The following is a 14,916-nucleotide window of genomic DNA, read 5'->3' as shown; positions in this document are numbered from 1 at the left end:
GTGTGTGTGTGTGTGTGTGTGTGTGTGTGGGGCAGACAGGTAGTCTATTTCTCACTGTGACAGTGAAATATAGAAAGTAACTATAGCAGGTGCTTCAATGTGCCACCTTCCAGAACGATTCGTGTTTCACGTAAAAATACAAAACAAATAAATACCTCAGGTTTCACCTATAAACGCTAATCGCTTGCTTGATTTGCGGGTTTTACGTGCACGGTAATGTAATGATGGAATGCTTATTTGACAGCTTTTCCGCTGTACAATCTTTACAGCGTTGTTAAATGCTCATTGATCGCAGGAAGGAACAAACTGCTGAACAAACAAGCCTCTAATGTGAATTTCAATAGTTGAAATCGCTTGCACAGAATTACGAGAGTGACGATTTAAAATACTATAAAAAAAAAATAAATAAATAAAAAACCCGCGGGCGGAGAACCCGCTGTATTTAAACACATTTAACTCATTTTCAACAAATGAACATGAGGTTCGTTCAAATTGTTCAAGTACTCCAACGGTCAGAGAAAAAAATGAATTAATTAAATGCCTAATACAGTAAAAATCTTTTAAAATTGTATTTAATTCTGTAAAATGAATTAAGATTATGAATACCTGCTGAAATGTTATAATGTTGATGCCCCCCCACCCCCAAAGAAAGTAAGTAAATAAATAAATAAAAAAAAATCAAATTCCATCAAAAGCAAATGGAATTTATGTTTTAAAATTTCATGTTTTTTTGTTTGTTAGTTTTTAGTGTTCGTGGCAAGCTTTCACTCTAATATGCATTTGTTTCAATACTTAATGGACTTGTATTATGGTGTGTGCTCGTTTACATGCTGAAGTTCCCTACGAGTAAAACACAGCATTTAAGCAAGAAGTCTCCAGTGCCAATAAATCCAGATGCTCACAGCATGTAAAGACGAGACACACACCACAGCGAGACTTATGCGCTACAAACAGGCATCAATGGAACCTTCCGGATTTGATTTTATGGCTGGAAAAGAACGAATACAAATGCCTTCAAAGTTATTTGGCTTCGTGTTTCCGTCAGTGGACACACAATCGCTGGTGCAATGCAGTCCATTTAACCGTTGATCATCTTCCCAAACACACCGTTGCATTTCATTTATATTCAAATCCTCTGCTCACCTCAACATGCTTTTTTTCATAAACGACACGAATAACAAGCAGGAATTGTATACAAATGTACTTAATGGTGCTAATAATAGTACCTATACAAATAATTTCATCTAGGCTTGAAGATAAATTTATGGCGTTTACTAGACCACAAATTTTCACATTAAATTCAAACCCCAGCAGACTGATGGCTGTAGAGCCTTCTACTGTGGTCCAAAAGAAAACTCTCAAATTCACAAAAGACCACGGGGATGAAAGGTTTACCAAAAAAAAAAAAAAAAAAAAAAAAAAAAAAGGAAGCAGTAACTAAACATTGGCATGCAAGAGCCATCTCGCCTCAATGAAAAGAACTGCTAGTGTCTAAAGTGAGCAAGAAAATCCCTTTTCTTTTCCTAACAATCCCTTTCTTTACCATTTCCTCTCTTCTTTTTCAGAAATACAAATATACAAATCTGCAGTTCAGTGTAAAGGGTGAATTATTAGAACTTTAAGGGTTTTAGGATTTGACAATAAAGTAAGCAAACAGTGACTATTTCTGAGATTCAAAAAAAATGTAATTAAAAATCATACATATGTGATTATCTGGTGTGTATAGGCTCAAAATACGGTTTGGTCTGAGTCCATTAACTATAATCAGTTATTTAATGAGATTCAGAAATGAATTTATACTGTAGATAAAACAATACAAAATATAAATATACAAAAATCCATTAGGATACTATAAAGTACGTGTCCCTGCATCCACACACACACACACACACACACACATCTTATAAATCTGCCAACTGGCCTGCAGTCATATTTATTAAGTGTAATAATTAAGAGTGCTGCATGCTGCTAGCCAATGTCAGACATTTTCTGAAGACATTCTATGTATCACAATATTTTCATCCTCACATTTGATTATCATCTAAAAGTTACCTTCTCCTCTGGCTCGGCTGGAAAACTGACGCTTCTGTTCTTAGCAGCTTTCAAATGTGGCGCATAAAAGTCCAGAGAATTCCAAAGTCCTCTGTGTAAAACTTGCCCTGCTCTCTGGGTGGACGGAACGCCATACCCAGTCACCCCGTTGGTCAAAATGACACTAACCAACCTTGGGCATCTTTGAACTCAGAACACTAGAAGAAATGGAAGAAGGCCTGAATCAGAGGAAGCACTTGTTAGCCTTCAGTAGCCCAGTCTTAAGGGAGAGGTGGATGGTGGGAGGGAATGAGCAAATTTTATTCTGCGTCCTGTTTTGCAGATAAAACTTTATAAAAACTACGTTAACCAGATTCTATGAGCACAAAAGCTTTATGGGTCTAAGGGAACACCCTGAACTCCCCCAAAACCCACCAGTGATGCACAGACATGGGCCAAGAACAGAATTAGAATTGGCAGTCTATTATATCAATTTACTAGTCTAATACTTTAGTAATCATTCAAATCCACAAGGAAGTGAAGTGAACCCTCAACCAGTTTCTGTTCAGACTCTTAGCATTGTTCACTAGCTGCCTTTCCCTTTCTCACTGCCTGATTTACATTTCTGCATCACTGTATTCCTATTATATTAGCACGCCTTACTAAACTAATGGGTCTAAATCCCCAGGGTGACATGCGATATGATTTGTTATTCAAGAGCAACGAGGGCCGATCAGCCGATTAAAACGATCAACTACTGTATGGCTCCTGGATGATACAAGGCATTTCAATCACATATGCTTTTACTAGGATTTCACAAACTGCCTTAAAAACACCCCCCACCCCTCCCATGCACGCCTTGTACCCCATGTTGTGCAAACTTATATTACACAAACTTATAACATAACTTATTCCCTAGTCATGACTCACTTTGACAAAAAAACACCAGCTAATACTCATCTCACGATCTGTATCTTGGATATCCTTGAGCAAAGGAAGAAATAGCACTACTGCTACCTAAAACCATTAGTTACTTCATAGTGCACTGCGGAAATTCCATTCTACATTCACAACAGCTAAAGGAAATGAGGCGATATTTCTAGAGCTTTCATTTAACTAAAACTCTCATAGATGGTGCCATGGCGAAGATAGATACACATGCAACAAACCGAATATAGACAGTAACAGAATGTGGTCCACTGCTTGGTTTTTATTGAATCAGCCATATATAAGTCAGGCAGGAAAGTAGCATCTAGAACATAGGATTTCTAAATGAATACACGGGTCCAGCCTATAAAGCCGATATAAATAACTAAATTAAAGATGTGGGCCATGAATCGGATGTAAACAATATATGAACGATCCACAGTGTTCCCAAGGATTTGACATTTCTCCCCGCCAGAGAACAAATAAACGTCTATTTTGAGAATGTGGCCACCAGTCTGCTCTGTAGCGAATCAATAACTCTTCTCAGCAGACAGAAAATGAGACGTGAATGATATCAACGGAGAGAGATCGGCAGACCAACACCACTGTATTCAGATCCAGCTGGAGACGTTGATGAGAACAAGCCACTGAGGAAGATATTAAAACTGATACATTCCTTTGTTTAACTCTCTCTCCCTCTCTCCCTCTCTCTCTCTCCGTCTCTTCCTCTCTAATGAGGCATGTGACCGGCAGATGGATTACTAGCCGACTTTGTGATCCTTTAACTTCTCCATTTAGGATAATCAATCGCTGCCCAATCTTCCTGTTGCTAGCATCAATCAGCGCAAAGCATCGCAAACTTTGGAGCTCATCCTAGCCTTTTGACCTGTATAGGAAATTAGAAAACGTCGTTTTTCTGTGTCCTCTGACAAACAACCTCAAAGTTTCTAGCTAAAAAATAGGAAGAGATGAAAAGCAATCTAGAAAAGATAGTGTTATAGGAAAATAATCAAAGCTGCTACTAAATTAATGATAACAAAAGATGATTATGGGCCAACAACAGAACACATCCCCAACTGTTTAATATCTAATATAAAAAACAGCAATTTGCTACAATGATTTCAATTTATCATTTACTCGTCTATTATTTATCTATTTATTGGAATCAGGTCCTCGGTCCGAAAGATTATAAAGATTAAGATTAAACATCCAGTGTGTCAGAAAATGAACAGACTGTAAGTGTAGACTATAAACCTCTCCTGAACATGAGCATGCCTAACAATCGCAAGGAAGAAAACACACACATTCACACCCTACAGACAATTTATGTATGCTGATCAGATCTGAGAATTTCAAATCACACACACACACACACACACTGAGGGGGAAACCAAGGTTACATGTTATAAATACAACTCTTTTTCATCCTCCCTTCCAACCACTTCCAGCATTCAGACAACATAGGGACTTACTGCATCTTTGCTGATGGCCGTTAAAGATGGATCTGTTGCTTAAGTAGAGCGAATATTTTGGAGGAAAATGTAATTAAAACTGGGCCTCGGGGCTTGAGACGAGTGCAGACTGTCAGGTTAGACTCATGAACACAACAGCAGCATGAGAGTAAAAATAGATTTTATGCAAAATTGACACTAACTTTTAAAGCAACTTGGTGGCCACGTAGCAAATAAGAACCTGAGCTTGGGTTATTGTCTGTGTGAAGTTTCCCATGCTAACACTGTGTTCTTGTGGGAATCTGCGAGTTACTCCTACCTCCAAAAACCAGCTTCCAGATGGACCAGCAACGATCAACTATCATGAAAATGAATAGCTTTTTTTTTTTTTTTTTTCAAATATCTGCCACAAAGGAAATGTGTTTCTGAGGCATCTCGGTTACAGCACATCATAAATAAGGTACTGTATATCGAGCACCACAGAAATGAATCTCTTATAAGAAATTCAAGAGGTTCTTTTCAAACTTGTCCTTCCTGATAAGTAATGGAACAGCCTGTTACTGGCAAGAAGAACAAACAGAACCAAAGCTTCTTATTCAGGAAATGTTCACATTTAAAATAGAGCATGCTTGCTCAGATATCTCCAAAACCGAGTCATAAATTCGGCATAAGTGTCGATTGGTATGAACCATACACACTTCTTTACCAAGGTCAAGATGGAAAAAGGGCAAGGGCAAGTGCTCTACCTATAACTCTTATCATGAATATTGATTTTTTTTTTTTTTTTTTTTTTTTTTATGGCCACAATGCCAACAAAAAAAAAAAATGTGGTCAATCCCATTTTTTATTAGCTTTCTCACTGTGTGACAGTTTTATTTCCAGGTAATCTTCAGAATATACAGCCATCTTAAAATGATCAGAGGAATTGGCACGTTGGTTTGGAAGAGTTACGCAGTCAGTTAAAAAGTGATTTTTGTCAAGAGTTCCACAGCAGTTATAACACATCCATATAGTACGTGCTAGTCTACACCCTAAAGCACCAAAAAACTAGTAGTTCCTACTATCAGGAATCTAAATGGTGGACTGATACAAATATCTAGCCAATGAATTTCTATTTCTTTCTTTTTTACGGCCTTTTTACACCTGGTCACTTCATGTGTTTTCTCTGATCCGATAGCTATCTGATTTGTTAAATCTTTTCCGTTTACATTAGGCCACATACATTAAATGCGTCTCGGCGAATCGGATATCGATCCGATCTTTTTACTCCCGCCCAAAATGCAAATATATTTTACCTCATTTCCGGGGTAATTAAAATGGAACACGCTTTGGTGTATGCGGTTTTCAGAATGCAATCAAAAAGAAGACGAAAATACTTGTTACGAAGGTTATGCTGCAAAAAACAGCATTTACTGTTTGCTGCATTTTCCCTGGCGGCAGCAGCAGTGCATTTTAAGACCCAACGATACATCTGGGTGAAAGATCACCTGCGAGTGACGTACTTCCGTTTGGGAGGAGTATAGCGCTGACGTATGTGGCTTGAACAACCACATTCATTTACACCTGTCCAGTTTTATCTGACATGCGTCCCAGACCACCTCCTGAAGTGCTTTGAATGATCAGATTTATATCCGTCTCCAAAAACGTTTCGGAGGGCATTTAGACCTGGTCTTTTTACGATCGGATAGCTATCTGATCACAGAAAACGCATTAAGTGACCAGGTGTAAAAAGCCCCTTAGATGCTTCATTGGCTTCATCACTTTGGTGACAGCATTGCTCTCAAGAAACCCTAGCAGGCAAAAAACAGAATTTTACCACTGAAGGGTATGTATTTTTCTCCCACCATGCACCAAGCAACTGTAAACAAAAATGGCGGCATGTATAACCTCTATTTAATATTGAGCAGCTCATCCTTTTTTTTTTTACCGACCATATCAACTGCAGTCCTACCCAATTGGTTTCTACTGGTTCATGAAATAATGATTCAGATTTCGCTGTCTTGTATATTATTTTCTTTCTCTCAGAATTTCCACCTTTTCTGTCGAAAAAAATCCAGCCATTATGGCGCATGTTTGAAAATGACCAAGCTATATTGGGTTGTTCATGCGCAAGGTCAAGCTAGTCAACAAATAACATTGGCAATATAGAAAATACAGTTTTCTTGCTGTTTCTTAATGTATTCTGCCCTTGAAAGGATCTAGGAAGAACGTCAAAATCCTGCAGAGATACAGTAGGATAGCGGCTATCATGAGTTTCACACTTTTTCACAGAAAACGAGATAAATATTTAATCACATATGTAACCACACATGAGAAAATATCAGCAGTCAAGACTGTTCACTGAAACCTTTCTAGTCAGGGTGCATTAGTTCAGTTCTTTTGCTAACTAGCTTGTTAGCATTCACACATCTTTTAATAGTCATGCCCCACCAAAAAAAACAGAGAGCCTTAAAACAACAGTTTGCTTGGCAACACAAAGACACAAATGCCACCTTTTTCTCCTAAAGTCACTTGAGGTGAAAAAAACCCTTAACCCTGTTGTGTTGGTGCATGCTGGGAAAATAGTGCTGCCAGGAGCGTTGTTCTAATGAACAATGCCCAACAAGGGGCCCAGTCCACGCGAGGGGAGGCTATACACAGCAATGTGCTGGATAATGAGGCTGTTTTCTGGCACTGGGTGCAGTAGGATGGGGTAGAAACACAAAAAGGAGAGAAGAAGAAAAGGCGAGGGGACAGAAGGTCCTTCTCATCGGTTGTTTCTCCTCACAAGTGGGATCTTGTTTTTAGTGCTGTAAAGGGGGAAGAAAGTGATGCTCTCTGGTAGAACCCATGTGACTTTCCTTTTAAGTGGCAAGTCAGGCTGAAGAAGAGCACAGCAAACAAGAATATCAAATTTAAGGACGTCTGCACAGTCTAACCAGCAGTTCTGAGCTGCAGAACCTTTTGTTCATAATAAAAAAGGAACCCTATACAGTATATGTCTGTAAATGGGTCTCCCGTTGTACTGATGTCTAAAGTTGGGATTCCGAAAGACCGCTTTGTCTCACAAGTGGGATCTTGTTTCTGAATTTATAGTTATAAAGATTGTTCTGGTTTTACTTTAAACTAGCAAGTCTGACTGTGGATGATCACAGAGAATAAGTCATCTTAGACAGTCAAAAAAGTCTAACCAACAATCTAGTGGTGTAGTATTTTCAACCTAGATTGAACTGATTGATATTTAGACTGACTGAATAAGAGTACTGACTGAATAAGAGTACTGACTGTACAGGCGTACTGACTGAATAAGAGAACCCTACTAAACAGGAGTACTGACTGAATAAGTGTACTGACTGAACAAGAGTACTGACTGAACAAGAGTACGACTAAATAAGAGTACTGACAGAACAAGAGTATTGACTAAATAAGAGTACTGACTAAATAAGAGTACTGACTGAACAAGAGTACTGACTGAACAAGAGTACTGACTGAACAGGAGTACTGACTGAATAAGAGAACCCTACTAAACAGGAGTACTAACTGAATAAGAGAACCCTACTAAACAGGAGTACTAACTGAATAAGTGTACTGACTGAACAAGAGTACTGACTGAACAGGAGTACTGACTGAATAAGAGAACCCTACTAAACAGGAGTACTAACTGAATAAGAGAACCCTACTAAACAGGAGTACTAACTGAATAAGTGTACTGACTGAACAAGAGTACTGACTGAACAAGAGTACTGACTGAACAAGAGTACTGACTGAACAAGAGTACTGACTGAAAAGGAGTACTGACTGAAAAGGAGTACTGACTGAACAAGAGTACTGACTGAACAGGAGTACTGACTGAACAGGAGTACTGACTGAATAAAAGTACTGACTGAATAAAAGTACTGACTGAATAAAAGTACTGCTGAATAAGAGTACTGCTGAATAAGAGTACTGCTGAATAAGAGTACTGACTGAATAAGAGTACTGACTGAACAGGAGTACTGACTGAACAGGAGTACTGACTGAACAGGAGAACTGACCAAATGAGAGTACCAACTGAATACGAGTACTGATTGAATAATAATACTGAGCGAATAAAAGTGATTAAATATAACTAGCATATAGTTTGTTTGGGTTTTTTTTTTAACAATGATTCAGATTCCTATCCTAGAGGCCTGTACAATATAGTATTTTTCCCTACTTGTGATTGTGAAACAAGCCATGGCGTGATGCTGCAGAGCATTCATACATTTACTTATAAACAGCTCTGACATCACCAAAGCAGCAAACTCCTGCAGTGGAGTGGAAATAGGAAGTCAATGACAGAAACACAGCTGGATGATGGATTTTTCCAATTTAAAAAAAAGTATGAATATCTTACTATTACCAATTTAACAATTTCGCATGTCACTTAAATACAATTGAGTGGTTGACTCTTTTAACAGAATTTTAATAATAAAAAAAGAGAGATAAGTGCAGATCCACTTTTCTTTGGAACACGAGGCCTGGCATTTTTTTCAACCTATTATTGTCCGTGGTAAATGTTTGCAAATGTATTTAAACAATGGATTTAATAGTAAACACAGAGCTAACAAGAAAATAGTTAAGCGGAGAGCAAAATCACATGCATTTGTACCATTTAAACAAATCCAATTCTAGAGTTTAATGGCAAACTCGTCCAATCAGTGATATAATATAATCTTAGTAAACATCGACAGGGCAGTTGTTAAATCGTTACATCGCAGACGCTTACGTCCTCACTCAGGGACATCACAGAACATTTCCTTTAATTCTGTCTATTTTTCCCTGATTTAAATGCTTAGATTAATGAACTAAACAGTTGCTAGGAAAAACTAATCATCCACTAAAGCCACTAGGCTCTTTTTTTTTTTAATTAACTTTAACTAATTGAATTTTGCTAGCTACCTTGAATCGAGCAGGCTTAGAGTGGAGAACAGTGGGCGTTCTTGCACTTCTGTACATAACTGTTAGTCTGTAGACATTTTCACTACCATGCCTTCGCTGGTTGCTGCTGTGTGCTGCTTGGAATGAACGGCATTTATGTTTAGAACGTGGTATCGGGTTGTTGGTATTGCTGCATCCCTATTTGAAATCCAACAAGGAAAATCAAGCCTCCTACATATGCACTATCAAGCGAGGTCGTAAACGGTCTTCACCTTGAATTAACGACTACGGATATTGAACTTCATTCCCGAGTGCCACTGCAGCCATTATCAAGAGGTTAAGGTGTGAAAAGCATCAGGGATGCTCTCCTGAATGTGTTCTGACAGTAGCCTTTAAGAGCTCGTCTCTCGGGGGAGGAAGTGCCGCTCAAAATCAATTTGTCCTAAAGTGACTATCGGTGTATCTCTTCGTCCGTCTCTCTCTTGCTCTCCTTTAAACTCCGAGAAGTGTGATCCGGCTTTCCGTACAAGCGGAAGCTTTACGCACCGGTGTGCAGTCACGAGAGCATCGTATTTTTCAAGGCTTATCACTCCTCAGTGGGGCTCGGCAATCGGAAGATACACATCATACCTATTGATCATCGGTGCTCAGCATGTATCTGGTTAAAGATCCAATGCATGACATGTAGCCCTGCCATCATGAGGATAACAGATGTGTTATCAGGTCTTTGGATGTTTCTGAGTTGATTAAAGAAGCAAAAACGACCTAATGCTTGTAGAGTTGGTGTTACTGAGCTCCGCCACCTGATGATTAAATAATACTTGCTTGCTTCACTGAGTTAATAATGCTCATTTTCCTCAGAGTTAATTAAATCAAGGTGGTTCAATTATTGAGATTTTCTGACAACAATATAAAGCGCTACTGTAGGACAGTACGCACCAGCAAAGAGACTGGGAAAATAAAGGGTAGGCTAAAGACTTATTGAAAAGCAGAGAGAAGAATAGAGGGACACTATTATAAGGAATTTTAATGGGATATAGCAAAACAGCTTGGGGATGTTTGTGCCGCATCAGCTTTAAGTTCATATGTTTGGCAACCAGGAAAAACACTTCACATGAAAGTTTGTCATTTTCTACTTCATACAGTTCAAGCTACATATTTTCAGTATGGCACGAAGCCATCCGACTATGTGATCAAAGCGTGGCGTTGACTGTAAAAGGAAATCCCACATAGTTAGCTGTTGACTGTTTTTTACCACCTTTTTTTTTTTTAACCTGGCTCTTTATACAATGTGATCTTGCCCCCTTTTCTGAAAAATGGTCAGGAGTTGAAAATCTTACATGACAAATAAATCACGACAAATTCGCGGTAATCCTGTACCCCGTGCACGACATTCTGTACACGTGAATCAGGTGAATCCCTGCGAAGCAACATCAGCACTTTGACATCCGGCCCTAGATACAAAAGCCACGAATATATTACAGAAATGAAGGTCAACAGCTTGACAGGAAGCGGGATGAGTCATTTCCAATTCCGTCCACATGGCTCAGCACGGCCTTGCATCCAATTCCTGTCTTTCACACATATGGTGGCTAATTAGCTCGACCGCACAAACGCAAAAGTAATTCAAATCACTTTTAAAGCACTGACAATGTCATCTTGCACTGCATATAAAATACGCATAAATAATTCAATCCTAGGTAAGCATAAGTTTGTGTGCTCATCTCCTCTAATCCCCGTATAAACCATAAAATAAAAAACCTACAGAGGAAAAGACAAAAGCACACAGGTTTCCAGCCTGTTTCTGTGCTCACACACCACCTGGCCTATTACTCTCCCCTGTGACGCTTCTGGGTTATGCAGCATTATTATCATCACATGCTCGGTGATGACCCCCTTCCCCCATTGGCGCTGCTCGCCCAAAAATATCACCAGCTCCTTCACCTCAATCAAAAAACCCAAGGTCTACAGCGTTGTGGCACTTAAACACCGTACAGGTCTTTCTGAAATGTCAACACAGTGATATTCGACACCAAAGCTCTGTTCACTTTGAATAAGAGGAATATTTGAGATCATGGCCACAAGCTCAAAGCTTTCATTAAGGCTGTGTCCAAATTGACAAATCTATGGTAGACAAAATAATTGATTATTTGGTATTCGGAAAAGGCTACAGCACATAATGCGTCCTGCCTCTCATTTACTGTCTGGAATATATTCCATCAAACCTATTGAACCAGAATCAATGGCAGCACCAACAATGTACACGTAGAAGCAAAGATTTGCCCTTGAAAGGGAACCTATTTAAACATACGGCTCATACAACGTCATCACTGCAGAACACAAAGAAAATTCAGCTCGATTTGACCAGAGCTCCGCTTCAAGTTCTTTTCCATGTTTTGAATGGACGGTGTTCCAAAGACCTGGTGGATCAATGACAGGGTGCATGTATGCTGTTTTGCTGGTGCATGGTGGCCATAAACCTTAGATAGACTATATTGTTATGTATGTGTTTTGGTTTTTTTGCACGTAATCGGCAGGAGAAAAAAAAATAAATTTTAATAATACAAATAATAATATTTTTTTTAAAAATTAATAATGCTGTAACTCATTTGTGAAGTGAATGATCTTGATTTGGATGTTGTCAGTGGGTCTAAAATGGTCTAGAGAGAAAAAGAGACACTACATTTCCCATAATGTACAAAACAGCCCCAATAACGTATTAAACTTCAATGGACCTAAATCTGGTACCTGGGGTTAGATTACAGTTCATTTCTCTAGTATCATCCATAGGTCTATTAAATATAACATGCTCTTAATATCTGGACTGACCGGCAGTTACAATGTTAAACAGCTACAGCAGTGATGACACTTAACTTTTAACACAAATGCGGCTGAAATATTGTGCTAGTTTCTATAGCTAGTAGTGATGCGCGGGTCGGGTTTTTTCCAACCTGTGGGTCCCGCTTTTATGAAATTATTGGCCCGCCCCAGCCCACCCCGTAGCAAAGTGACAATTTCTTTACCCGCGCCTGCGTGACCCGTGGGTTATGAGACCACCCACGCATCACTAATAGCTAGTGTTATTTGAAAACAACCAAGTTTCCCAAAATGACTATGTAAAATTCAAGTAAACAAACTTCAATCGAGGTTAACATTATCTTATACCTTATATGCTATATTAGCTTATTGCATTATCTTTTAATATGTACAAAAATTCATGAGCTTTCGTAGTAAATGAACTAGCTGGCGTTTCATAAATAACACATTTCTTGGGTAAATGCCCAAGTGAACGATTTAAGATTAAATGAATTTGTATCCAGCTTGATAAATGAGGCCCAGTGAGCAAACATTCAGTAAAGCTGACAAACACTAAAGCTTTTGCTGTGTGTTTAATATTTATGTTCATTAATTCTCTGTTTGGTCTTAGTGAAAAGACGGCAGAAGAATAGAGCATAGACTGCGTTAACCTCGTAACACGGCGGAGGAGGGAGCTAGCAGAGAAGGGGGGGATTTCACCAGCAAATATACACAGCAGGAGATGAACAGAAGATTTAATTTTGCCGACTATAGACAGCCACGCTGCTCAACTGCTCATTTAATGTGGATTATATTTTTTATGGAGCCTCATTTGGTCTGATAATGTAATAAAAGAAGAATTATGCGTGCGTTAATTGTAAACAGTACAAAAGCTAGACTTTATTGGTTGCTTTATATAAGAGACTGGTGTCCTCGATAATAGCACAAGGATCCTCCAGATCAGACCGAGCGGTTTTTGTGTCTGCTTCAAAATGAATGTGTGCGTTTTAGACGCAATATGTGGAATCATCAGCTGAGAGTTCTGTCAGCCCTGCCAGAAAAATGGCTCTGTTTATGAACAACATATGCACATTATGCAGTGTGCTCAGAGTGAATGATTTCACAATAGCTTTAAGTGGATTCCAGTGTAAGGCTGAGAGAGAGAGAGAGAGAGAGAGAGAGAGAGAGAGAGAGAGAGAGAGAGAGAGAGAGAAAGTCAGAGGGAGAAAAAGACAGAAAGAGAAAAGGCATCCATGCGTGAAGAAAACAGACCTGTTGCAGAAAGCTCTGTGGGCAAAAGCAAAGAACGCCCACATGAGCACGCCTGACTCATTAAACACACTGCCGGCTCTTACCTTTGACAATGCTCTGGCCCTGCAGCTGCTCCCTTGGGATAAAGACAGTGTAGAAGTTCTGGGAGAATCCGGGTCTGCATGGATCCACAGTCGGACCTCCAGCTCTCCCCTGGGGAAGGAGAAGAGTAAAGGAATAACCCACTCTGAACAGCTTGCGCACATTTCTAATTAACATATGTTCATTAGAGGTGTCCAAGATTTCTTTTGGAATGAAATGACTTCATATTATTTTGTATTATCCACAGTTCTACTGTTAATCATGCCAGTGGAACATCGCCATGGCTTCATCTCTACCTAAAAAGACCGACAGAGCAGCATTTTAGTCCTATAGTCTGTCCAGCTCTCACATCTCTGTCGGCTTAAATTGATCGGCTTCCAAGACGTCATGCCAGGGCAGCCTCGCAGCCATCGGGCTCGTCAGCTTGTAGCCGAATTCCTGCTGTAATTTGCGTAGCTGCATCGCAGTCTGACGTCTACACTGGGTTTACCACTAAAATAACACTGAATGTCAGAATGTGGTGAGTGATGAAAGATACTGTTGCTCTTTAATCTGAGCAAAGAGCAAAACCTGGGTGTTGTTCCTTGGTGTTCTCATTAAAATGCCAGCGTAAACGTACTTTGTGACATTCAGTTGGAAAAAAACGAAAAATACAATACAACAACCAGCAAATAACAAAGCATCATTCTCACTACACACATGAAAATATATTACCATATAAGTTAATATAATGTGTTCAAGGGTGGGATTTTCCTACAATATAAAGATGTCTATCGACAAATGTTTCAGACTGTCATGTTCCAGTGATCTATAATTAACCAAAACACAGCTCTAACAGTGCTGGCATTTTCTGACAGCATTTTCATAACAGAAAGATTACACATGATTAATTGTGTGAAAAGAATTGTTAAAAGTGACAGTTTTCTTTCTTTCTTTTTTTTTAATCTCACTGGCATTTTACTTGGTCAGTAAAATGATTGACTGGCACGTGAAACGTGTAAAGGTCCAAGAATGGAATCCAATCGCTGACCCTTTAAATCACTCGCCTACAAATCTTACACCACGATATAGCCCTGTCAGCATTATTATCTGTGTCTGCTATAAAACTGTGAGGACCTACAGGGATCCTTAAAGAGGCAGCCTTGCTGCAGTCTCTGTAAAACCCCGAGCAACAATGCATGCGTAAGCAGAGCGAGGCTAGTGTGTTCAAAAAGAAATGCACCCGTGGCACGGAGCCACGAACACGTACCCTGCTGGTGGTGCAAATCCCTCTTCAGGAACATTAACAGATGTTCCATTGTGTAGGGCAATCAACGCGGACAAGCGAGGAGTCGAGTTAAGTAAATCATTGTGTCTTGTGTTTGTATAATTCAAATCGTATACTCTCAGAGATTAAGGTACTGTACCTTGTCAAAGGGATGACACGATGAAGAATTACATTACATTTACTTTTAAATATACACCGATACATATTAAAGAG

General features: G+C 39.2%; 1 protein-coding gene across 1 annotated transcript in view; it reads right to left on the bottom strand.

Annotated features, from left to right (window-relative positions):
• cdh4 (cadherin 4, type 1, R-cadherin (retinal)) overlaps positions 1–14,916 on the bottom strand; it is a 180,311-nt gene that overhangs the window by 164,276 nt on the left and 1,119 nt on the right. Inside the window, exon 2 of the mRNA XM_060858591.1 lies at positions 13,439–13,547. Within this exon, the coding sequence (XP_060714574.1) occupies positions 13,439–13,547 (109 nt within the window). The remainder of the gene's footprint in view (positions 1–13,438; positions 13,548–14,916) is intronic.

The sequence above is a fragment of the Tachysurus vachellii genome, chromosome 22 (genome assembly GCF_030014155.1).
Source record: "Tachysurus vachellii isolate PV-2020 chromosome 22, HZAU_Pvac_v1, whole genome shotgun sequence".
NCBI lineage: Eukaryota > Metazoa > Chordata > Actinopteri > Siluriformes > Bagridae > Tachysurus > Tachysurus vachellii.
The sequence above is the reverse complement of the archived record's forward strand: the minus strand, read 5'-3'. Positions and strand labels throughout refer to the sequence as shown.